Source organism: Sitodiplosis mosellana, unplaced genomic scaffold (genome assembly GCF_009176505.1).
Source record: "Sitodiplosis mosellana isolate CC-2019 unplaced genomic scaffold, AAFC_SMos_1.0 Smas_scaffold_6191, whole genome shotgun sequence".
Lineage (NCBI taxonomy): Eukaryota > Metazoa > Arthropoda > Insecta > Diptera > Cecidomyiidae > Sitodiplosis > Sitodiplosis mosellana.
This window is the reverse complement of record NW_022601432.1, coordinates 4425705-4452442: the sequence shown is the minus strand read 5'-3', so window position 1 is coordinate 4452442 and position 26738 is coordinate 4425705. Positions and strand designations below refer to the sequence as shown.

Here is a 26738-nt window from a genome sequence, read left to right as displayed (position 1 = left end):
AATTGTACACAATTTTATACACACATACACACACGGCCACGGCGAAGCAATCGGCAAAGGATCGTATGCATCCATGCTCTCTCTCTCTCTCTCTCTCTCTCTCTCTGTCGCATGCACACATACACTTACCGAACTAGAAAGAGAACCATGGAGAGAATATGCCGCACACACACGCGCGCGTGAACGAGGAAAAATGTTAGGTTGTTGCTGTGACTGCTGTTTATTACGTATATATCGCCCGAGTGTTCTGTGGCGGCAACCAAACAACACACGACTCATCGTATATCCTCTATAGCCAAACGCTGTGAATGTGTATATATAACAACAGAGAGCCAGTTGTTTGTGTCTCGACAACTCTCTGTGTCGAACGAATGAACCAACGAACGAATGAAAGAGGAGAAGAAAAAAAAAATCATAAACGCTGTATAGTATACGAGGCAGTCAGTTGTTGTGCGTCTTTGTAGAAAGTAACACGCGTTTCATACAAGCGCATGGAAAGCACCGTCAACATATAGTATAACACATTTTTCGTTTTGTTTTTCTTTTTTATTTTGGATATCCAAAATACCGACGAGAGAGAAAACAAAAAAATATAAGCGAACGGAGTGCGAGATAGCAACGACAACACAATTTTTGGATGTGCGTTTTATTTAGTGGATTATTAGTTTTTCCTTCGATTAATCACCCTCAACCGAATTTTTCGCTAATTGATTCGCTTTATTTCGAATAAGTTTGCCATCGGAAAATTAGTTCGGCTTTAGTTTTTCACTCATCGAAATCGGAACAGAACACAAAAAGCATTTCCATTCAGTTTGCGTAAAATTTGTGTGATTTGAAAATAGAACAAAACCAAATAAGAAAAACACAACACAATCATCAAGCAACAAAAACCAAATTGCGCCCGTCAGTTGCAGTTCAGTTTTACGTGTTCGACGACCAATTATTAGTTTGTAATCATTCATAATTTATTCTAATTTATTTGAACCAAATCAATAATATTTATTCGCTAAAATTCACACACAAAAATAAACCACAATCACACACACACACACACACACACACATAAAACCGAAGGAAAAACAATTTCACCGAACGCTAAAATCAATCGAACAGAGAAATAATTGAATGATAATTACAGCAATTTTCAACTGAAAATTTCAATGATTTAATTGCTGGCAAACGTAGCCAAACAAAGGAAAACAATGAAAATGAACTAGTGATAGTGTGTCATATTTTGAAAAAAAAAGAGAGAAAAGTGTGTACGTGAAAAATCAAAACACAAAACAAAGAGAGAATTGATGAAAATAAAAGCAAACGTGTTAAAATTGGGCCCATGAATGATTTAGTTGTGAAAAACGAATAAATAAAAACGGACTGGAAATTTACACATTTTAAACGCGACCACGGCACCACCATTTGTTTGCGTCGCGATCAGGGAAAAATGCGTTTGTTCGGATCAACGTGACCATTTCTAGAGAATGTAAGCGACAATTGACAAAGAGTGAGACTGCCAAAGGTAAATTACAACAAATCCAACCATATTATTTATGAACGATCCTTCGATGTTTTTGTTTTGTTTTTTTTTTTGTGTGTCAGTGGCTTCATTCAAATTCGAATAAATCGATTGCATTTCGATCAACGATGATTGATATCTGTATATGTATTTCGAAAGATGTGATCGATTCTAGTGAACATATTAACAGTATTCATATTACCGATTCATCGAAATCAACTACTACATAAGATATTATTTGGATGTGTATATTCGATTTGCTCTCTCTCTCTCTCTCTCTCTCTCTCTCTCTCTCTCTTCTATCCTATCCTATCTGCCAGTTTTTTTTCTTCTTGGACTCATTCAATTGTTTGTTGATGCGCGTTTCCAATGATCGCAACGATTTTGATTCCCTCCAGTTCATTTCGTTCAAATGCCATATATACGCTCGTTGTCGGTACCAAATAGAGAACTCTTTTTGTTCGATGAGAACTTCGGAAAATCAGTCAATGTCTCCTGTTTAAGTGTAACATGATGGCAGGCGAAGGAACAAAACAACAACGGAACAAACGGAACGAGAATGAACGAAACGAAAAAAAATAAAACGTTTCGTGAATCCGAAAATGTTATGAAAACAAGCAACGATGACGTTGGAATAGCGAGCAAATGCTCTTCGCCCAACAATGGAACAAAATCAAGACACAAACATGCAACAAAACAAAAGCCAGATCTCGTATAAAATTCAAGAGTCGTCTCAATGTCTTTTCCACTTCATTTCACTTTTGTGTTGCATTTGCGAAAAATGCGTGCGCTCACAAAAAGCTGAACAAACCAACGGAACAAACGAGCGAATGAGTATGTTGCTGCCACTGCTGCTGCTGCTGCTGCATGCTGTTCCAACGGACATTGAATGAAAATGAATCGCACGCGCGTTCGCTTGCTCGCTTCAAATGCGAGAAAGATAGAGAAAGAGCTGGACCCAAAACGAGAAACACAACAGTCATCGAAAATCGTCAAAAAAAAATAAAAACACACATACACCGTTTCAAACCGAGCGAACGAGCGAGCGAGTGAACGAAGAGCCGGAACAAAAGTTGAAAATGACAAACGTATAAAGAAGCAAGCAGCCATCTAAATCGCATACGATTCCGATTTTCTTCTGCTTCTGCTGTTGCTTCTTCGGTCGCTTTTCTCTGCTTTTCCTACAAGAGAAAACGGCGAAAATACACACAGTTTGTGTGATGTGTGTATATGACAGAGCAGAAGAAAAAAAAAAGAAAAAAAACTGCTGTTGGAAATTGTACGTAATCCGTATTAGATAAAAATCCTGAATAAAATTTTATACTTTACGGTGTGTTTGTTTGCTGTGTGCAGCACAAAAATGGAAAAAGTCAGCAAAACATTCCATGGCGAACTTACAATCACGAAAAAGAGATAGCAAGCACACAATGAAATGCAAACAAAACCGAATAGCAGCGAATGAAGTACAACAACAGCAGCGGCGGCATTCGCAGCAGCAGCTAAAAGCTGACAAAAAAATTGTATAAGCGAGAGAGAAAAAAAATGTTTGAAGGAAGAAAAAAAAAATCGCAAAAAGTTTTGTCTGTGTAGTATTTCGTTTCCTTCTTTTCATTTTGTGTGTCGTATTTTGCTTTCACTTCGAGAAAACTTTTGCGTTCGCTTTGTTTTTCAACTTTTTTCCATCCTCTCTCGCTTCATTCATTCGCTTTCGCAGTCAATCGTTTTGTTGATTTTGTGCTCTCTTCATGGCATTTTCTTTCACTTTGTGCGAGTATATTTGGCGCTTTGTTATACTTTTTCCTCTGCTACTTCTTCTGTGCAGCTCGTTTCGTCTTTCTGTGTTTATCATTTTTTTCTTGCTCCACCATTCCGATTGTGTCGATCGATGTTTTTGTTAAACGCAATTTCTATGGAGGGTATCACAATCTAGGAGTGTATTAGTGTGTGTGTGTGTGTGTGTTAAATCGTTGTTTGGCTCTGAGTTTCAGTGCGTTCACAGAAGAAAAAATGTGTACATGCACTTAGAGTCCTAGACAAGCGAGCGAGCAAGAAAGAGCGAGCATAATATCGTGAATTAATACGCTTGATTATTGAATGAATTCTGAACGAAAAACTCATACATTCCAGAAAGATCCTGGCTTCACAGCTTTTTTTTCATCCTTCACTTTTCCGAGATACGATGAATGAAAAAAAAAAATTGAGCTAGAATACGACACACAAAAAACAACACACTTATCATACACACATATACCGAGCACGCCAGAAAACGACAGAATGAAATAAAAACGAAAACCGTATTAAAAATGTGTTTATACACGTTTTTGGGCTATGATGCCGAGTGTGCGGTTGTTTGTCGCTCTCATGTTGCACAGCTGTCGGTCGCTCTATGCGATTTCAAGCCCGTGTGTGTATGCGTTTTTACACGTTTTTATAACGTTTTATATTTCTTTCACTCTGTCTCTCTCTCTCTCGGTCTTGTTTTCATTATACATGCGACTCGGTTCATAGTTCCTTTTCCCTTTTTGTTGGGTTGCTTTTTTTTGTATCCCTGTGTATGCCTTGGCTTTATAAAATTTTTACACTATTTGCGGTTTAAGAGTCCGCATTCAGAGTGTGCTGTGTCCAAATTCAGTTGCTTAATGCGGTCTTTCATTTGGATTACTGGTGCTTGGGTTCAGAGTACTAGCAGCGACTGGAAAAAAAAACCGCTCTAAAATATTGAAATCGACTCGACTCGTCGCGAACGGAATGCTTCAATGGCATTTTTCATGGTGTTTATTATTATTTTCTCAACCGTACGAGAAAAACCCGACAAACTGAAAAATAAATTGCTGAAAACTCAGACCGATTTAGAGCGAGAAAAAAAGAATTAATTAAAAATGCTATCAATAACTGATTACCGTTAGTTCATGTACCGCTACAGACTAAGAGTTTCAGCCCGGACAAAAAATTGCGTCCCCAAAGCACTTGAGCAATATCTCGTCTTCGATCGTTCGCCATCGACACACAAAAGACGACGAATCTTCACGAGATGCTTTTTTTCTCCGATTCATTGCCAATAAGAGTTGTGCTCACTTTTCGTCGGATGGAATCAATGTCTTGAAATTATGATGTAATAATCAGTTTATTGGACATTTGATTCGTTCTCTTATTCGTGGCCCTGGCCATTCCATTCGATACGAGGGTGTGCAAGTCAAATGCGTCTTCATTTCATGTGAAATTTTCAACGAAATCGCTTGTGATTTTTTTTTTCTCTATCTCTCTTCATTTTACATTTGATTCGTTCGAATCAGAGAAGAGAAAAGTAGGAAAATAAAATGCGGCATATCGATTTGTGATGAGTTTCAACGGTAGCCGAATCCATAATTTCATTTTGGCTTCAATAATTGCACAAACTTACGTTGATGTGGTTTTTTTTGCGCTTCGTTTTCTTTATCGCCTCGCTCACTCTCCTGTGATTGTGCTCAAACAAGCACTTTTTTTGCTCATGTCTTGAAAAACATTTTCTTTTGCTGACGTCGGCAAAAATAAAAAAATTAGTTTTTCTGTTGTGCACGCACTCCCTGTGATGCGCGCGATGGTCGAAATGGAATGAAATATTTAAAGAGAAATAAAACTGAAATCGAATTTATCATGAGTCGCGCACACACACACACACACACACACACACACACCGCAACGCCAACGAGCCGAATAAAAAAATGAGCAAGATATTAGATCAAATGCTCGAGATAGATGGAGAAAAGAAGTGAAGAAAAAACAAGTCTTCCGGTTCAGGCTTCTTTTTTTTGCTCTCCTCTCTCGAACCACTGATTCGAAATAGGCGATAAAAATGGGAAACATTCTTCTTTCTCCACTTCGGGATTGTTTTTTTTCGCGCGCGCTTTTTCATTGCTTCTCTGTTGTTGTTGTTGTTTTTTCAATTCTCTGTCCTATTCCACATCGTCAGTCGGTCGTTCGGTCGGTGGTGATTCGTTTGCGTTGCATATTCAAATTTCCAATTTTAATATTTTCTCGTTTTTTTTCCCGCTCTTCTCGTCGCTTTTCACATTTTTAATTATTCGCATTAATTATGAGTTCGTTGTTGTTGCTGTTGCTGTGTTATCCTTTTGAAGATGCTAACGAATGATGATGGTAGTGGTGTGTTGCGGGCTACTATCCAAATGAATGAAAAAATGTGTTCGCATCCGCATTTGGTGTTTGTATTGTGTGCGCTTTTGTTCATGTAGAAAAGCTGTTAAGTTGAGCACAACAGAGAGCGAGCGCGAAACCAACGGTTCTCAAAGAGCAATAAAAAAAATAATACACACACACACAACGAGCACACGGAGAATTATGAAAATGAAAGAAAAACGAATTAAATGAGAAAAAATATATCACAATCGAGTTCAACGCTTTGCCAAACCAAAATGCTTACCATTTTTATTTTACGTGTCAATGATATTCTTTTGCATGTTAATTCCCTTTTTCACTTTCTGCACCGTTACATTGGCTCTACAATATTTCTATTCCGCTGTATGTGTCTCTCTTTCACTCCCAGTGCTTTGCATCCTCATTTACTCCGATTCTGAAGCAGCATTTGTCCTGTGCTCGCGCGCTTGATTCTTCGTTTCATTCGTGTTTCTTTATTTCACGATGTTATTTTGGCTCTATTATTGTATACACTAATTAAACCTTCGATTTTTTTTTCTTCTGCAACGTGCCGAAGAGTGTGAGTGAGAGAGAGTGCGAGAAAAAAGAGCCGAGAGTAACTACTCTATCGGCGAATGACTCATAATAGAATGTTCACCATTTTTGGTACTTTGTGTGTATCAAATGATAGCATCTTGTTATTTAGTTGAGGGCTTTTGGCAGCGCGCACGAGCCCCCTAACTTGCCATGTACAGACCGCCACATGGCAAACGCAGACTTGCCAGCCGTGCATGAGAGCGACGATTGCGAATAACAACAACAGCAGAAAAAAAAAATTCGACGAAAGACGAGCGAAAAAAAAATATAACACCCAAACAAATACGCAGAAATTGTACGAACCAAATAAAAGAGCGAAAGAAAAAATAATAATAATGATAATCAGTGCAGAACGTACACGTTCGAAAAACCAAGCCGAGCTGCTTGGTCTCTCTCTCTCTCTCTCTCTCTCTCTTTCTTGTTCGACTGAAAAACGATGTGCCATGTAAACGACACTGGTCGAACGCTGATGCGAAGTCAAGTCACCAGCAATAACGAAGAAAAAAAACTCCACTCTAATGAACGAATTTCCACCAAAAAGAGAAAAAAAATTAAATAGAAAATAAATAAAAATTCTACTCCAGCATCAGCAGCAACAGTGACAACATATACAGAGTGAATGGTAGAAAAAAAATTAAATGAAAATGGAAAATTCGTTACGAACAAAATGAAAACGAGAAGGAAAGAAGATGAAAAAAAAAACACAACATCAACCGAAAACTAAAAACACCTCTGTGTTCCTGCGTATTTCGATCCAGCATCAATATAATAAATGTAATATTATTTTATTATACACGCAACAACAACAACAAAAAAAACAAATATACACACACTAAAGCCAATGGCAGCAGCGAGATGTATCGTCTATTCGCTTAGATCACAAATCAAAAATCAGCTTCCTATTCATTTGTGTCATTTTGTTGCGAGCTTTTTCTTCGTCGCTCTCTCGCTGCTTCTCTCGAGTCCAAAAAGGAACTTTGCAATCAACATTAAATGACAATACATATACAAAAGAACACATATACAAAAGCATTTTTATCAAAATGAAAAGAACAAAAGAAGAAAAAAAACCGAACGAAGGAAGGAAGGAAAAAAAGAGAAAAACGACATGACACTCAACCAAATAAAATATATTGGACATTTGCCATTTTCTTTAGAAATTTTTCGTGTGTCGTCGTCGTCGTCGTGGTCTTCTTCTTTAAAGCGAAACCAAAAGCGAGTCATCTCATTGGCAGCGACATAGTGACAGCTTAAAAGGATAAGCAAAATGAAACAAAAAATAATGAGCGCGCGCGCTAAATTGAGAAAGCGAGCTTAAACTGATGTGCGTAATTCTAATTTCACGAAATAAATAGAACAAAGGCCGAGGATTTATTATTTGACACATTCCGTTTTTCAAATGGCCATGCCATCGCATAGTAATGTGTTCATTGTGGCCAGTGATAGAGACGTTTCTCTTTTTTTTCTCTCTATCTGTGTGTGTCTCTCTCACTGTCTTTCAGCTTCTCTTCCTTTCTCACTGTCACTCGGTGTCCAAACGAACGCATGAAATCAAAAGACATCCATTAAATTTTCAATGATCAAGCGCCTCGAAGTGCCACCAAATTTCGATTCCAATCGATTTGAGGCGTTTTTACTAAATGAAATCATTTCAAGCGTCATGGAGAATTCGAAAAAGCGATACGGATAACAAATTCCTTGAATTTGACAACGAAAATACACAAAGTGACGATGAAAAGAAGAAGAAGAAGCATAGGCTGATGAAATATAAATTAATTGAAAACCAATTTGGAGCCATTTAATTGGTGGTGGCGATTAACACGAATTGGAAAACGGTTTAGTTACGAATTACGACGTTTGACATACACAAACAGCCGCTTTAAACATTTTTGATTTAAAAAAACAAAAAAGATGAATAATTTGTGCTGTTGCGGCCATATTAAGCAATAAGATATCCCGAGTTGAAGAGAGAATACGAGAGAGAGAGAGAGGGATGAAAAAAAGTCCAATCTAATTTGGACAAAAAAAGGATGTGATATGGAAAAGCAAAAAAAAAATAATGTCGCATTTGGCGTTGTCCAAGTGTCATTCGAAATTCAAGCACCGCTTACACACACACACACCAAAATGGAGCAGTTTGTCGCTGAAACGCGTAAAAAATTAAACAATAGAAAGGAGCATAAATGCTTTCGTTATGGTTTTGTGCTTTCATGAATGTTTCATAGTCGTGGCGTTGGTTTTTTTTCTTTTCTATCCTCGTCTTCTTTGACCTGGAAATCAAATACTGTTTTTTTGTCGCAATGTTAACGTTAGAAGATCGACGAGCAATGACTTTCAATTTAGATTGCCACCCCCCGAAAATAGCCGAAACTGCTTGAAAATCACAAACTCATAACATCGATTTGAATGGTTGTGTCATCGAAATTGCCGAAAAACGGCTTTTGTTGGTTGGCAGAGAATGACGTGTGAGTTTTTGTTTTGGACACAACATTTGCGTTCCACACACACACACACACACCCAATGGAAATGCCTTAATTGAATAGGCAAATTGGGCCGGAGCGATAAATAATATGCGGAACATGGAACATGCACAGCACACAGGAAAAGCTTAAAAGTCCATTACTTTGTTCATAATTTCAATCAATCTCTTTCAATCGTAATTGCAATTTTATGGATTTTCCGGCCATCCAGCAGCGTTTATGTCAGCGTAGCCAGCACTAAGAGTGATTCAGTCTAATTTTTATGTTTTCGACTAGTTGCGGTTCAAAAGTATAAATCTGATGTAAAAATTGCAAAAGAAATTCAGTAGCAATCGTTTCAACTGCTACTTTGTTATCGAAACATTTGACCAAACAAAAGCGGAAAAAAAAAGTTTTTAAATTCAACTCACAACTTTATGCAACTTGGCAACCGAACAAACGTTCGCAAACACTAAACTTTAATCGATTTCCACTGTCCATAGTCAAGAAATCTAGCCAGTACAGATTCATTTCTATAGATGCCAATGTGCACGGGTTGTGCAACACGATGGTTATGCTTCTCCTTCTCTCTGTGTTTCTCTGTCTCCCTCTGCTTCTCTCCCTCTTTTCCTCTCTCACGCTCTCTGTGTGTGCAAGTGTTCAATGGCACGTTCAAAAATTCAGCATCATTATCACACAAAACGAGATAGAGAGAGAGAAATCGCGCACAACTTATCCATTTTAATTACAAACGAAATTTCAAGCTTTTTCAAGTAATGCGAGAATAAAGTGAAATGAAGAAAATGCAGCAGCAAGAGAAAAAATGCGCGCGCGCGCGCTCGTCATCAGAGTAAAAGTCAAATGAAGCAGAAGAACAAATGGTTCACTTGAAAATAAAACGTTGGCAAGAGCGTAAGCAAAAAAAAGAGAACAGAAGAATTTCAGCGCAAACCAAACACACGGGAAAAAAAAGATAGCTTGAAAAAAGATGATTGCACAATCGAGAGAATGCCAAAGCACGGTTAAAAGAGAAAAACAAGTGATGGAAAGAAATGAAAAATAAATTAAAAATGAATTCAAAGCATTGTAAGTACGATAAGGAGCAAAGTGTGTTTGAGTTGAAAATAAGACCGAAGCATGGGAAATGGAATGCGGTTGAATTTACTAATTTCGAATTTATTTTTGCTGTTTTCCGTTTTGCTTCAAAGATCAAGCGCTCGCGCGCGACAGAGAAAAACGGTTTGCATTATTAAAGAGCATTGCTCGAATCGTTTGCAGTTTGATTTTTGGAAGAATTTGTTCGCTTTATATATTTGCGATCCGACATGCGGGAGAAACAGAGAAATACTTTGCAATGGTTCGAATGAATCATTCGGTTTTCGAGGAAAAGTCAAAAAGCATTAAAAGGACTCGGTGTGTCAGAGCAAATTGCTTCAATTTGGGATATATCAGCGAGTCAACAGTTTGACGATTCATTCCACCGCTTGCGTGCCATCGTCGAAAATATTACGCATTTTCCGTCAAAGGAAAAAAAAAGCAAAAAGAAAAGCAGTGACTCAGTACATGACGAATGTGAGTGGCTGAGAATCATTGCTAAAACTATACGCTTTCTAATCGATCAAGCAAATTATACATTGTTTTTACTCATGTTCGTCCCTCTCTCTCTCTCTCTCTCTCTCTCTCTCTCTCTCTCTCTCCTGCTCATTTATGATTCAAACGCGTAGCTCACCCAAATCACTCGATAATTGGTGCTGTGCGTCATTGAAAACGGTCATTATCATCCACTTAATATGTGTCGCCTTTCGTCTGGACGGGTTTGTCGCGCGCACACACACATTTCATCTTTGTTGAAAAAGCTAACACGCAGAAAAATTTAAGCATAAACACAAACTGAAGTTGAAGTCAATTCCTAAGGCGAATTTCAATTGCGCTGTGCAAAAGCGTCCATTCATTTTAATCGATAACAAGTGGTTTTTGGGAATAAGCATGAGATTTAAAATCATAACCAAAATCGCTTTGTGGGCAACTCGATTCATCGTCGTTATTTTTGTTGTATGTAAAAAGTCAAAACTCCTTGCCAACAACTTCGGTGAATCCATAAATTATTTAATCTCTCTACGGTGTGGTCGAAATGTGCAAAATGCATCCATTGAAAGTTTCGTGTATATGTGTTTGTTGGGGTGGAGAAAAATTCCGAAAAGCTTTTGTTGGAAAAATAAGCGGCAATGGGCAAATATTTGCAAAAGACTTGCAATAAATATAGTTAACGATAACGAACTCGAACTCGACTAAGTGTAGTTTGCGGTTCAAAGTTCAAAAGCATGTTTGAGTGTGGAAAACTTTGCCTACACGATTCGGTTTGTCGGTCGTGGTGGCTGTTGACTTAGTATTCACCATAGTAGAAATACCATTTTCGTTTACTTTATGAAGGATTCACTGTGTTTGATGCGACGCTGTCTCTCTCTCTCTCTCTCTCTCTCTCTCTCTCTCTCTCTCTGCGTGTCGGTGTTTGGTGTGTATTTTATCCATTTTGCCTGAAAGAATGTGTTTATCTTTACACATATATACCGAAGCAAGCAAGAAGTACGATAAATTGGTATGTTGGATAGCGTGCCTTCAACATCATCTATATTTGGTGTTCAGTGACTTTGGCCGATTTCTGCTGCACCATTCGGCATTTTCGCATACTGTGAATGGTCGGTGCGAGAATCGCGTTCATTCGACTACGACTCCAGTTGTCGCCGCAGTCGTTGTAAGTGTGTAAGCCGACTCCAGCTACAGTGTCTCGGCTGTTCGGGTTCCGTGTATGTTCCGCATATATACGAAAGACGAGAGAGAAAAATATATATTAAAAATAGAAACAGGGAAATGGAACACCGAAACACTGAACTTGAACTCGATTTTCCATCCATTCAAAGTCATCGTCACATACACACAATCGTCGTACACACACATACTAATTCGCATTATCATGCTGTACTGTGCTGTGATTTCACACGTAAAACTCATCATTTGATTGTCGCATTTTGTCGTTTTATCGTGATTTGTGTATGTATGCCAGGGCTTAGGCTGCTACAAGTTGCACATTCAAAGGCAATCAATTTTATTCTTTGTGGTTCAACATTTTTGGTAAACATAAAGAAGACGACAACGACCGATTATCTCTTGATTCCATACTGTGTTGAGCTCTTTTTTTTTGGCAAAAATTCAAAGACACTGCCACTTGATGAACGCTGACACATTCGGATGATTATGTGTGTAGCGGCACGTGAGCAAAACACACGGAAGTAAGTTTATCTGGAAATGTTTCATCATTTGTTGATCTCTTTCTCTCTCTCGCTCTCTCTCTCTTTCAAACGCAAACACTGCAAATATCCATGACCGAATCCCACATATTTTCATGTCATCATATCAAGACCATTACTCTCGCTCTCGTTCGGTGATGTTGTGTGTATGTGTGTGGCACACGCCAAAATCCATCTAAATATCGATGAATACTCGAGAAGGGCTTATTATTACACACTTTGTGTCTGAGGCCTTATGTCGAACCGCTTTTCTCGTTTCGATGTTTGCATTCCGTACAAATTGAGAGACAGACACGCCATAACTTGTTCAAATGGCTGTTGTTTTGTTTTTATTCCATCGGCATCAGTGTTTTGCCTCTTCGTTGAGTTCCTCTGCTACTCTCACCACCACCATAACCATCAGTCGCATTTCAATTTGTACGTGAGAGTGTTTGCCTTGATGCCTTTGAGCTTCGCGCGCGCGCCCATTCGACTCACTCACTCGATATCAACGACGCCAAAACACAACCATGTATAAATCTCGTTACCCATCGTATAATATATAGAAAACAAGTTGTTTCGACTGCACGCTCCACCCGAAAATCACATAGCTAAATGAACGAGAGCCAAAAGTCCATTATTGTAGAGCCGACGTCGCACACATTATGCTTATGGTTACATGCGGAAATTTTTCGGATGCGCGCACGAAAATCAAATAAACAACACATCATTTCCAGTATGTGTATTTCGGAAATTTTTCCGGCACATGTATTTGCAAACCGCTTTTTGTGTTTACTTGTTTTCGACTCAACAAGCGCTCGTTTGCTTGCTCGTGCGCTCGCACACCACTCCACCAATAGATGGATGGATAGAAGAAAAAGCGGCTCTTGTTTGCATGTATGCTGTTTGAATCAGTTCGCGGAATTTTATACTTCTTTTTATGCTTTCATATTTGGCCTCATCCTCTTGGTTTGTGCCCCCGAAAATACTCTTTTCGCTCGGCGCAAACATGTTATAAACGTAAAATTGACATTGAATTTTGGAGCAATCGTAGTAAAAGTCTTGTACGAAACCAACTCGATGAATGGAATTTAGGCAATGACGACGGCTACGTACAGAAGCTGTTGCATCTGCGATTCGATGTCGAAATGAATTTGAAATGAAATTAGCCGAGGAAATGTTCATAAATTGATAAAACGGTCTCACTCTCATTTGTCTCGTTGTTTGCTCGAATTCGTTCCAAGCAAACGACTGACCGACCGAATCTTTTGGGTTGATTCCCTAAATCGAATCACTCTCTTGCACAACACAACCAATCGCATGATTATGCAATTTTCACTTTCAAGATTACATTCATAATGTTTGACTCGGATACACAGCAGGCAATCGATTTGCGTCGAGATAAAGAACCAACAATAGACATTGTCGCTTTCGCTTGTACTTGACCGTCGTCGTAGCCGTCGTCATCATCTTCATCGTTGTTGTCTTGTTTGTGCGCCCGTTTGCCTTTAACTCCATTATATTCTATGTGTGAATGTGGGCGCCCATAAAACGTTTTGCCTCTCTCTCTCCAACTCTCACTCTCTTATCGAGTTAAAGTGCCAAGACAACACACATCATTGACATTGATGTAAACAAAAGTGTGGCTCTCACTATCCATTGCTGCGTTATGTTGCTCCGTTTTGTTTGTGTTGGCCTATTGCGATGTGCGCTTTTGCTAGCCAAACAAGTCGTCAACATCAGTGTGATAAATTCAGATGAAGATGCAGCAGCGGCGGCAGCGGCAGCAGCAGATTACGTCGATGGGATTTGTGAATGCGCTTAAAATCGCATTTTCATGCGATTATCTCTTTGAGCATAGCGATCCCATTTGATGATTGAACAATGGAATATAAACATTATTTTGTCTGGCTTTGAACATTAAATCGGAAAGATTGTGGCTTCGCTGATCAATTCTTCTATTGAAATTAATTTTGACCACTTCGCACAAACATTTTCTTTCAGCCGTTGAGCTCCTTTTGGAAACTGGCATAACTGCGAGCAGCTGAATGGTGAAAACAAAAAAAAACTGGGCCAAAATATGGGTCACATAAAATTCTTATCTGATGTGCATTGCCAGAGGTGCCTTATGTGATCCACACCTGTATGTTTCATGCTCTGATTTACATTTAAATAGGGGCGATAAATCGACCACTTTTTCTCTCTCTCTCTTTATGCACATGTAATCGAATGCAATTACTTCGAGTACCTCAGTGTGCCTGATAGAACATAAAGATTGGAATTTACCCTCAATTAGCTCATAATTTTTGTTGTGTGGCCGGAAGCATGCACTTAAGGATTATGCATACGTATACACACGACGCGGATTCATGTGTTTAAGAAATTGAAATGCAATTGCATATCATGGCGCAATAATCTGTTCGAATTTTTTTTTTAACGCGAACACCGATTTTTTTAACGATGTAAATTACAATGCAAACGAATCAACCATCCATTCGAAGTTTGTAATCGTTAAACTGTCAGTTTTATCAACAACAATCATTCAATCGATAAGTGCATGCAGCGCACCGCCTTTATAAATCAAACAACAGGTGCTGCTATTTGCTATGCCGTGTCTGACATTCAATTAACACGAGAGCGGAGAGTAAAACACACACCGAAAAGAAGAATTGAATGAACATGGAATTACTGTAGTCTCGGTGAAATCGATGAGCATGAATTAATATTGAGTTGTGTGTTTGCAAAGTGCAGTCATTCTTGACCCCAACAGTGCTCGCTGCGAGGCAAGTGCTGAAAAAAAAAACACACACACACACACACACACACAACACGCGCCGAAAAAAGAACTGTTTACCAAAAATACGCACGAGCAATGGCAAATGATTATTTCGTCTACGATAATTCCTTGATTTTAGCACGCCGCCTCGTTCTGTTCCTCTCTCTCTCTCTGCTCTTGCTCTTGCTGCTAAGTGCAACCCTTTCGACTTTGTTTGTTTGCTCCCATTCGTTTGCCATTTGAACAACAGCGCGTCGATTTATGTCTGATTGCTTTTTCCACATTATATTATAGGCATTATACTCCTTGGCCTTGAGTCGATTCGAACAGCGACACCATGCCATTTTCGAAACGAATGTAAAAACGCACAATTTTTGGAAACACTGAGAGAGAGAGAGAGTGAGAGGTCCTGTCTCTTAACGGCAGAGCTACCCTCACGCAATGCCAAATGCATTCATTGCAAATGGGGAAAAAGTCGACCCTATTTTTTAGGTTCGCAAGTTGCTTGTATCACTTCCCTTCGACTCCCTTCGGAAAATAACGCTAACTATCGTCATTTCCGATAGGGAATTTCAAACCGAAAATCGCTATTCGCTGCTGCTGTTGCCTGTCTGTTCCCATGCATCTACACTCGTATTTTCAACGTTCGCCACTTTGCGCGTTGTTCGGTACATATGCAAAATTCATGACGGAACAAGGAACAAAAAGAGAGCAGTCAGACCTCACACAACATTTATGAATGAGGATACACACGAAACCACTTTACCCATTATTGTTATTATTCTGGTGGAATTGTCGTGTATGTGATTTTGCGAAAAACGAAGCGTCGTTGACACACACAGGCACACAGGCACACAAAAGTGGCAAAGGGAATATGCAATGTTCCACACACAATTCATATTCACTTGTTCCGATTATTTTCGACGCTTTATTTTACACGACCTACAAATGAACACATTTCTCACCTCATTCAATGAATCGCCACCGAATATTGTCAATCGAAGGAAACTAGAGACGAACAAAATGAAGTTTTACTATTTTTAAATGGTTTTCCGTATTCGTTAGATGAAGAACATTTAATATTCAATCATGTGAAGTCGACTTTAATATTTAATGTGTTCAATAGATGGATTTTATTCATTAATTGAAATTTTCTTGTTCGTTTCAGGCATGGAATTTCAAATGGAATTTTAACATTGGCAACAGCATCTCCAAAACAAATCATAATTTAAATTAGGCAACGTAACCAAAGTATTCAAACAACACGTTAAACTAAAACAAAACAAAAAAACCCAGTGAAACGAAACATAAAAAGAAAAATTTCTAAACAAAAATACATTCTAAAAGAATAAAACCCAACCAAGGAAAACAAAAAACAAAAACATAATGTTCTAATTTCTAAATCTAAACTAATTTATTCTAATTTATTTAACTTATTATAACCAAAACCATTTTATTCAATCCTTATTCTAATCAATCGAATTGTTCGAAACAACAACAACAACAACCCGGAGAACAAGCGTATAAAAAAAGCATCTAAAATAATTTTATTTGTTCACGGCGTATTTAATTTCATTTTTAACTAAGTTAATTTCTTCTTGCATTGCGATTGTATTCTGATCAAGCATCCGCTGCATCACCTTATTTAAACAACAACAACAAATGAACAAAGTCTAATTTATTTAATTTAATCAAATTAATTTAATTAATCTTAGCCTGATCGTATCAAACGAATACTCGTGTTTAAATTTAAGTGCATCCTAACACACACACACACACATCCAACAACACATATTTCGTGAAATTTGATTTATCGAAATCACTGTATTATTTATTTAAATTAAAAGAACAAGTGTAGTCCGTCAATAGTGAGAATTTAATAGGAAAAATAAAGTAACGTGAGTGACACAAACACATATATACCAAAAAAAAAGCTTTGATTCGAAATCGATTCATAACAACTCAACAAGCGCACCGCGAAACAACATTTTTAACACAAAACACACACAATAAATAGTACAAATCAACCAACTATTTTATAACATATACAACTAAAAGGCTAAACAAAAAGAGAAAAGAATAGTTTTATAAAAAAAATAAAAAATAAAAACGGAAGTCTAAGAAGCTTAAAACCAAAAATTGCCACCTCGACAAGAGTTAAAAAAAATATAAACGAAATTGTTTCAAAACCAGAAAGAAAAAAAAACATAAAACAAAAAGCATATTTCGACAATAAGAAAATCCAATTTTTTTGTGAATGCACACTTAATGCAGCTGTGACGCGGATAAGAAAATCACTGTGTTTTTCTCTTCTGCCGAATACCAAAACATTATTAAGCCACCACGCCGCCACAATAATCAACTAGTTAAAACGAGAGAAAAACATTTTACAATAATTAGCGAATAGAAGAAGAAGAAAATCTAAAATAGCAACACAAGTGTCCCAAGACGAAACACTGAAGTACAAAGCAAATAGTTCAAACAAAACACATTTAAGCAACTCTACTCAAACGAATAACAACAATCAACCACATGTTCACACTAAACAACAGCCCATACACACAATATTATTTTTTAAAGTAATCAAAAAAGTCAAACTCAGCGCCACGAGGATAAAAAAACAACAACCGTAAAATACACAAACTAAACTTTTTAGAAACGCAAACGTTGTTCTTATGACTACAAATTTTTAACTGAAACAGAAGAAGAAAACCAAATCTATTTCGTATTCAAATGAGAGCAAATTTAAACAAATAAATAAATATAAAAAAAAAGTCTATTTTCGATAAAAGAAAAGAGAAAATTCTCAAAACGAAATCAGTTACCCGTTATAACCAAAAAAAAAGAAGAAGAGAAAATCCTTTTATATAAAATCCTGTTGAATTTACCACTAAAAAAAAACAAAGCTAAGCGAAACACAAAACCTCTAAAGCGGACACTATTTTTTGAAACGAACATTTATCATAGAACGTTAAAACACACACACACAAAAATCAAACCCACATAAACGAAGGGCTAATACAGCATTGTGCTTGATTAGTGTAAATAAAGTGAAAACGATTGAACGATTATCTACCTCTACGAGGAAATCAGTGTACAAATTAATTAGTGAAAAACAAACCACACAACACATAAACATACACATTCACTTTTTAAACAAAACTCTATCAACAAACAAAGAAACAAAATTATCACTTAGCAGTATTAAAGAGACTATTCATAGAAAAGTAGAAATCATTTTTTCGAGTTGATTTTGTTTTTCTGTTTGAAAGACTGAAAAGCCACCCAGTGAAATAACAAGAAGAACAAGAACCAAAAAAAACATATTCATTTTATCGTGCGTTTGAAATCATTTTCCATTCCAATATGGATTGTGTTCATAATGGATAATGTCCTCAATAATGAGCATACAGACAACCGAAGACGGCACTGATACTAGTTTACCATCGTTTTCGACATTTACTAGCGAACTGGATCCGACGTGGGACTATTACGATCGAGATCGATCCGGTTCCGATGTAATTACATCACAGAGCAATAATTATACACGACCGTGGGAAATGGAAACGAAGGAGAAGGGTTTCGAGCCATTCTCGAAACTACCATCGTTTCAATCACAATTTCACAGCTATGCTGAATCAAATATGATGCCCGAACCAAGCCTGCCACAGGTAACACCCGTGCCAGTGCCAATGTCGCCCAATTCGGTGGCCAATGCATCGCCCGGCGGAAATGCATCGTTGACACAATTGACACCAATCAATCCGCTACAAACCGGTTTGACACCGTTGTCAAGCCCAAGCTTTCATACATTAACGGCCGTTAATTCGCGCCCATATGGTGAGTGTGCTTTGATTTATTCCTATTTTTTTTTCTGCATTGTGCTTGGTCCGAACGTACGCGCTTGTAAATTGGATTCGTTGGGGGGCAAGCACAATCATTTCTTCTTTTTTGTTAAAGCAAACCGTTTACACATATCCACAATATGAAATACAATTTTAGTGTATCCACTAGTTCCAGCTCCGATCCAAGCGCGTGATATTCCAGGCATTCAGCAACAATACTTGGATGAACGTCACATTCAATTGTATCAACCGATTACAACGTACGCACCACCACCGCCACCACCACAAAATGTGGTCACCGTGCTGAAAAACGAACCACCGAGCTATGAATTGAAAAATGGACTGCATCACACGTCATTCCAGAATCCAATGATTGAAAATGGATTCGATCACAACAATGGCAAAATGGAAAAATCCGATTCACCAATGCGACACAACAGCAATGGTAAGTTGAATTTAGAAAGTCAAACCAGTCATAAAATTTGAAATATTACTTTGGAGGAGATTTTTTCGGGTACACAATTCAATTGTCCATTGAACTAAATGTTTAATGTTGTATGTTCAACAGATGCACGTAAAAAGGATCGTAGAAAAATCCGTGCCAGTTCGTTGGAATCGAGCGCTGAAAGCGAAAGCAGTGCAATGGAGACCGGCGACGGTAATTCGGGTCAAGTGGCTGCAATCTCAAGCACGGCCAGCTTCAAGAGTCCAGCCGTTGGAATGGGCGAAGAAGAAACAAATGGAGAAAAACAGGTAGAATTGAATTAAAAAATCATTGAGTTTGTTCAACTCGGAAAAATTGAGACAACATTTGCTCGAAGCAAATATCAATTTGATTAAAACAACAAACTCAACATTTTTACCGGAACAAACAATCGAAACAAAATCCATTGAACGTGGTTCGATTAAGTGCAACTCTGTGATCCGAACCACTGTCTCAATGAAGACGTTTAAGGAAACGTGCATTGTTCGGAGCATTTATTTTCGGTTTTTTCTACTTTCAGACAAAAAAGAAGCGTAAGCGCTGCGGTGAATGCATCGGTTGTCAAAAGAAAGACAACTGCGGCGATTGTGCACCGTGCCGTAACGACAAAAGTCATCAGATTTGCAAGCAACGTCGTTGCGAAAAATTGACCGACAAAAAGGTGAGTAGCTCTATTTCTTTCTTACAACCAAAAAAAAAAAAAAATTAAAGAAGAAAAGGATTTCTTTGTAAAGAAAGCAGTACATTGAAACTTTATTCAAATCATAACGCAATTCGACCATCGAATCATTCTCAACAAATTATTGCGTTCATTTTGTCACTACAAACAATTTGGTTTCGATTCTTTTCAGTTGAATTGCTTGCATTTATTATGTTGTTTATCGTTTTTTTTGTTCGACTTTTTTTTTACTTCTGTATATTGACTCTTTCGTTTCACGTCGGAAGAACATTATTCGGGTATCAAGGTGCAAAACGTCAAAGTGTAGAAAAATTGACTGAGTTTTTAAGGTATACGAAAGACAAAAAACGCACCGTGTGTAGTCCTCGACTAATTTTTTTTCACTTCTCTTCTCTTCTTCTTATTTATATTGAGCATAATGAAAAATAACGTATAAAAACAGATATCAGAACAATAGCGCAGCCATACAGTAGACGTATGGCTTGTGCCGAACAGAATGTGTATTGAATCTGCGTTGAAAATGTGCCAGCTGATAGTTCACATGCAACCCGAACGATACTTAACGAATTTCGGGACAACGAAAAGAAAAAAATCGAAAGAAAAAGAAAAAAAAACAAAACAAACTCATACAAAAGCCATTCGACTCAAATCAAGGTAAAAACATGAATAAACGCCAATGTGTGATGTACCATTCGTCGAAAAAAAGGCGAGCATGTGATTTTTTGGAAAATGCATTTGTAAAAAAAACCGCACAGCCATAACAATGCCATCATCAATATGACTTAGTGTCTACGTATGTGCGCGAACGAGTGCGCTTGTTTCATGTCTCTTTTTGTGTTCCGTTTCGTCTCTTCATTTTGCACCTTTTGTCGTTTCATTGTATGTGTAAGCGCTTTGTTTTGCGGCCTTTGATTCCATTTCATCGTGCATCCAAACTCTCCTACATAATGGAAATGAATCGTCATCAATCGAAACACACACAGCTACCGAAGTCAATTTTGTTCTACTACTCTTTTGGGTAAGCCAAATGCGATTGTTTCCCTTACGAGTTTGTTTTAACCGGATTTGCTGTGTATTTGTGAAGAGGATAATCTTGTATGGATCATTCACCTTCTTTTCTCTCGTCTCTATTCGTCATTCAACAAAAGATGCAAATTGAAGGATGCAAATCATCTGTTTAATCTGTTTAAAGCAAAAAAAGGTGTTTATTCGCGAAATATTTCGCCAGAAGACAAAAAAACAACAGCAGAACTCGGTGAGATGTATGAATGTGCATGACTGGACCAGGTTTATAGCCTGCAGTCAATTCGTTTTACACATGCCTTTGAATGTTTGTGAGAGCACGCGCCACTTTTATGTTTACCAAAGAACAACACCAAAAACAGACCAAAAAAAAGGAAGAAAATTAAAGCCAGAAACGGTCCGTACACACACAATCACATACCGAATACACAACAACGACCGCACAAATTTCATACGTATTAAACATCGACCACGTGCGAGCATACACAAAAAACAGTTATACAAAAGGATTCTTCCTTCGTCGTCTCGCCGAGAGAACTTCAGCCGCGACACTGTTATTGGATTTGCTTTGTCTGTTCGCATTTTCCTTTCCTTCAGACATTCGTCATCTTCCGCGTGTTCTCATTCTATTCGGTCGGATCATGCAATCGCGACTTCGTGTTTTTCATATTTCATGCGCTTCGATCATTTCAATCAAACAGATGCGAACAACATATTCGAAATGCATTTTGTGCATGAAAAAAAGAGACTCGGTTAAATGTAGCCACAAATCAATTCCGTGTGAGGCTCATTTTTTTCCCTGTCGATGGCATAATTTCAATTACTGTATTTGCCTATATGAATATTTGGTGGTGTGGCTGCTTTTACGGAGATTTCATAAAAGCTGATTTAATTTCATAAATGTGAGTGTGCATTTTTCTTCTGTTTGTGGCGGCGGTGATGGTGGTGCAGTTGTTTATGTTAATAATAATTAAATGGAATCTATGGCTAGCACATATATTAGAAACCATCGTCATCGCCTTAGAGCTGATGCTCTATTGTTTGCTCGATGGATATTTTTATCCATAAATTATATTCTTTTGCACATAATCGCTACAAGCGCATCGAATACATAATAATCAAAACGGTACTCAGTCAGTCAGTCATTTGGGTTGTGCGTGGAAAAGAGAGAGTGAGAGATAGATTTCATTCTTGCACACGCACAAACCCATCAACTTTTAATCCTTCAAAAATTGAAAGCCATATAAAATGCAATTTATTTTTATTTTCATTTTCGTTCTCGTGTTTTTGTTAATGTGTGTGTGTGTGGCATTCGGCATTATAAATTTGGCCTGCTGTTGCAGCTCAGTGTCATTCGTTCTCTCGCTCCGATTCTTTTCTCATTTTCATCATGCACGCACACATATCAACACAATCGCTCGCTCGCTCGCTCGTATACACACATAAAACGCATTTATAACATTGAGAGATTTTATTCGGTTTGCAATAAGCATTCAACCGCATACGCAACAGACATCCGAAATTAATGGGATTTGTTTGAGCTGCTGCTGCTGCTGCTGCTGCTGAGCGCGACAATTCCTTTTGTTAACGCACAATATAAATTCATTCCATCAGCGAAACACATACGCACACAAAACAGGAAGAAGAGCAGCAAAAAAAAGTAACAACACGAAAAATGGCTTTTTCCATGATGGCACAGGCGATTTATTTTAATGGTTTTTATCGATTTGTGATCATATTTAGATGCATTTCTCATTTCTGCCAGCCGTATCAATCATGATCCTCGCCTATCGAATGAGGATTTCCCAAGCAAAATCTCATTTAAACCAGACACATATTCTGATGTGCGCATGCATTTTTCGAGAGTAAAATCCAATTACTTTAGATTGAATGTTGCGACCAAAAAAAACGGCACAGAAATTCATTTAAATACAACATTTTTATCGAAAAAAAATACCGATGAAAAAAACTAATACATAATGTGATGCGCACAGATTTCCATGCATTTGTTCTCTAGCATTTTATAAAGCATTCGCTTTGAATTGTGTTTATCAATTGGTTTGCAGCAAATTTTTTTGTTCTCGTTAATTCAAACACAATTAAATGGACTCCAGCATATATACGTGGCGTGAAACAAAAAGCCATGAATTTCGACATGTTTTGCGCATTGACAGTAGTTTGTATACAGCATCGCGCGTTCTGGTTCGTGACTTCGATTCATTTTATGTACCTATATAAATATTCTCTCTATCAGCACAATGATGATGATATTAAAGTACAAATAATGAAACGGACCACATTTCATGTTAGAATTTCTCATCGCTTTCGGTCGTCTCTCGGAGTGAGCGCGAACGCACACACACGATCCGTATTTCTCTGCCCACAAGATATCTGAGGACTGGCAATTCTAATCGCTTGTTCCGAATCAGTTTAAATTTGAGCCAATCAAAACAAACATCGGTCAAATGATGAACGCAAGTACATGAACTAAAACACAAATGCAAGAGGAAAACAAACGCGATCATGTACATCAAATAATAGGACGCCTTGTGATTATAGGCTTACATATGAATCAACATAGGTTGATGATTGTTGACAAAATTTTGATACGATTTAGCGGCTCCAACAACAATATTTTTAAATCTAAAAACCAGTTAAATCTCAGCTTATTGTAAGCCCAGGACAGAATCGCACAAACTGCATTTTATTTTCAAATCTCGCTTCGGTCGAAAACTTTTCCATTCTCACCATCGTCCGAATGTCAATAGTTCAGCGAAGACAAAAAAAGAAAACAATAATGTTCACTCTTTATTGAAAATATCCAACTGTTTCGCATAAAATGGCCCTATTGTTGCGGCCCATATTTACACAAATGCCATTTTCCGTGCTTCAAATCAAAAGGAAACCCAATAAATTATAGAAGCGAGCATAAAATTCAATATATGAATTTTTGATGTCTCATGCATTCGGGAATTGAATGTTCAAAATTTATTGCCCAGAAACGAATTGAAAAAAATGCTGGAATGTTGAGTGTGCATCAATTTGATCGTCCATATCGATTGGGTGAGAGAGAGAGAGAGAGAGAGAGAATTGGAAAATAATGTGTGTCGACAGTGCAATGCTAGGGGATGAAACTTGAATTGAATCAATTTACTTGGAAAAGAGGAAAAGAAAGAAAAAAACAAAAACTTTATGTTGATTCGGCTCGAAGACATGAAAAGTATTTCTCACACATTGATGAGAAATGACATTCTTTTTTCTTCATTGTGACTCTGGGGCAATCTGATGATCTACCGTCGGCAATGTTGATTCGTAAGAGACCGACAACACTGACATTCTGTTTTCGACATCGTATTCAATTACATGTACCAAGACAGATTTATCTACCATCCACACACACACATGCACGCAACGCATATAACCGAGAAACGAGAGAACCGAAAGCACACAATTCAGATTGTAATAAAATTGATAGCTATCGCTATGATCCTAATCGATTAACACATTTAATTTTGCGATTCGAGCGAATATCAAGCTGAACACAATATTTGAAATTGCAGCAAGTAAAATGCAACTAAAATTGCATATGCAGGGACAAAAGGGACAACGATTGAAACGAACATCGAAAAAACCCGATTCATTGAACATTTTGATTTGGGCTGCGTTTCGATCGTTTGAAAACTCTTGAAGCGCAAACACATCAACTAATATTAGATTTCATTTGATTTTCGTTTCCATGCAAAATATCGAATGCACTTTGATTACTGTTCAGTTTTTTTTTTATTCACACTCATTCACACACAGCACACAGCACACGGTAATGTTAGGCAACGGATCAAATTTATATGGATACGGGGAACAGAAAAAAAAGGTTTCCTTTCCATTTGTCATTTGCGTCTTTTGTCACATAGATCATGCATACTCAAAATGCTCATATTTCATGTGCAAGTACAAGAGTTTCTGTTTACAAATCCTTAAAGCACAGCAACCGATGAATAAAAAATAAAAAAAAAACAAATTGGTTTGCAGCGATCTTGCATCAAATCGTCGGCCGTTTGTTTTCACTCGATGGAATTGTGCACTTTTGCCTTGTTATCCTTGCCTGAGAATCAACACCATTCACAATGGCCATTGCGATCATAATCTCTTGCTCGCTCTCTCCGGTAACTGTAAACTTTTCAACCATATGTTTGTTCTTGTTGCGAACGATCGAAAAAAAACGAGGAGAAATAGCGCCTTTGGTGGGTTGATAGGTGTGTGCAATTAATGCTAAATGGCTTGAGAATCTCGATGATATCAGATGCATCATCATCTTTGGCATAAACAAAAACGACTGCAAGCACACAAAACACTGTTTTCCAATTTATAAACGGAAAATCCCCCAACAGCCAAGCCATATAATAAGTTGATTGTTGTCGGCGATCCTTTCGTATTCCGTTAGGTGAATATTTGCGCACTTTTTTATTCATCGCATCTCTTTTTTGTATATCGCTTGTGTGCATAAAGATGAAAGTGGTCAGACGCAGTGGTGCTTGTGACGCTGTGCAAAATAATGCCTTCCATTTTGTGCATGCAATTGGCAAGCTAGTTGTTGTTGTTGTTGTTGTTACTGTACAACGCATGATGCCCCTAAAATGCGATTGTGAAAATGTAGACAATCATTTGAGAAATAAAGGGCAAACAAAAATGTTGTCTCTCGCTCGCTCCGCTATAAATGTGTGTGACATGGAAGTACTATTATTATTAATGCATACACATATACAAACGCATCGTACGCACACGCACACACACAAGCGCATGGAGTGTTTAGTATATCGACAGAAAAGAAAAATTTATTCGTTACGGAAGATAAGCAACGTTGCCATCATTCTTATTCCTGTTTCTCGGCCTGACGGATTTTATTTCGTTTGAAAAATGCTTCACAACCGCTTGCTTGTCTGCCATGCAGCACACACACACACACATACAACCACTCACATTCAGTGAGAAACGCACACACATACACATTCGGGTATTATGGCATTGAATGTATTTATGTGTACTGCTTGTTGTGTTCATTCTTCGGCGTGTTCAGCCGCTGTTGTCGACCGTGGTTACATTGCTGCGAGTTGTGTGCACATCTGTCGTATGGTTTTATAATATGTTGCAGTCTTTTCAATACCCGAGACTTTGGTAGAAGAGAAAAAAAAAATGCGATGTTTAGTTTTATAAATATACACAATCAGGCTCTATATCTCCTCTCTCTCTCTCTCTCTCTCTCTCTCTCTCTCTCTATGTTTTTTTTCTTCACTTTGAACACAAAGTGAAACAGAGAGTGCGAGCGCGCAAATGTGCAAGTACGTTGAAAATTATTCTTGATGTTGATTTTCATTACACGATCTATTTCATACTATCTGTACTTGCTGGTTGGTGCTGCTGGTCGGATATGGACTCAGTTGTGTACGTGTCGTTGTTGCCTTTGTATATGTATGTTATTCGAATCGAATTATAAGCAAAAGGAATATATACACAATGAAAAAAAACGGACTCGAACCGCATATCAAGCACAAAGAGAATCCAACGACAACAGCAGCAACAACAACAACTCGGTAAAAAAAAATAGAGCGAGCGACAGATCGGAAGAGAAAGAGAGAGAAAGAAAAAAAATAACAAGAACTCGACAATCCAGAATGTAATTGCTATACGGACACCGGATTTTAGATAATATTGTATAACATATAAATATAGGCTCGCATATACATTTTTCTGTCACATAGTTGAAAAGTATATAAAAATATACGGCCGTTTTTCCATAGTCATCGTTTGGCGTTTCGCTCTTTTTTCCATCACTTTTGCCGCTACCACCGATGATAATAATAATCTTCATTTTTCGACGCCAATCATTTTTTTTCTCCATTCACTCTCTCTCTCTCTCTCTCTCTCTCTCTCTCTCTCTCTCTCTCTCTC

General features: G+C 37.7%; 1 protein-coding gene across 8 annotated transcripts in view; it reads left to right on the top strand.

Moving 5' to 3' along the window:
- The first annotated feature begins 17980 nt into the window (after window positions 1-17980).
- The window catches only part of LOC129576761 (methylcytosine dioxygenase TET), a 97476-nt gene continuing 88718 nt past the window's right edge, over window positions 17981-26738 (top strand). For 5 of the 8 annotated variants that reach the window (XM_055462373.1, XM_055462380.1, XM_055462379.1 and 2 more), the window contains exons 1-4: window positions 17982-18601; window positions 18764-19051; window positions 19175-19359; window positions 19611-19751. In XM_055462373.1, coding sequence (XP_055318348.1) covers window positions 18151-18601; window positions 18764-19051; window positions 19175-19359; window positions 19611-19751 — 1065 coding nt within the window. In that variant the 5' untranslated portion in view covers window positions 17982-18150. Of the gene's footprint in view, window positions 18602-18763; window positions 19052-19174; window positions 19360-19610; window positions 19752-26738 lie in introns of all 8 variants that reach the window. The other 3 variants (XM_055462377.1, XM_055462372.1, XM_055462378.1) reach the window with 2 other exon arrangements.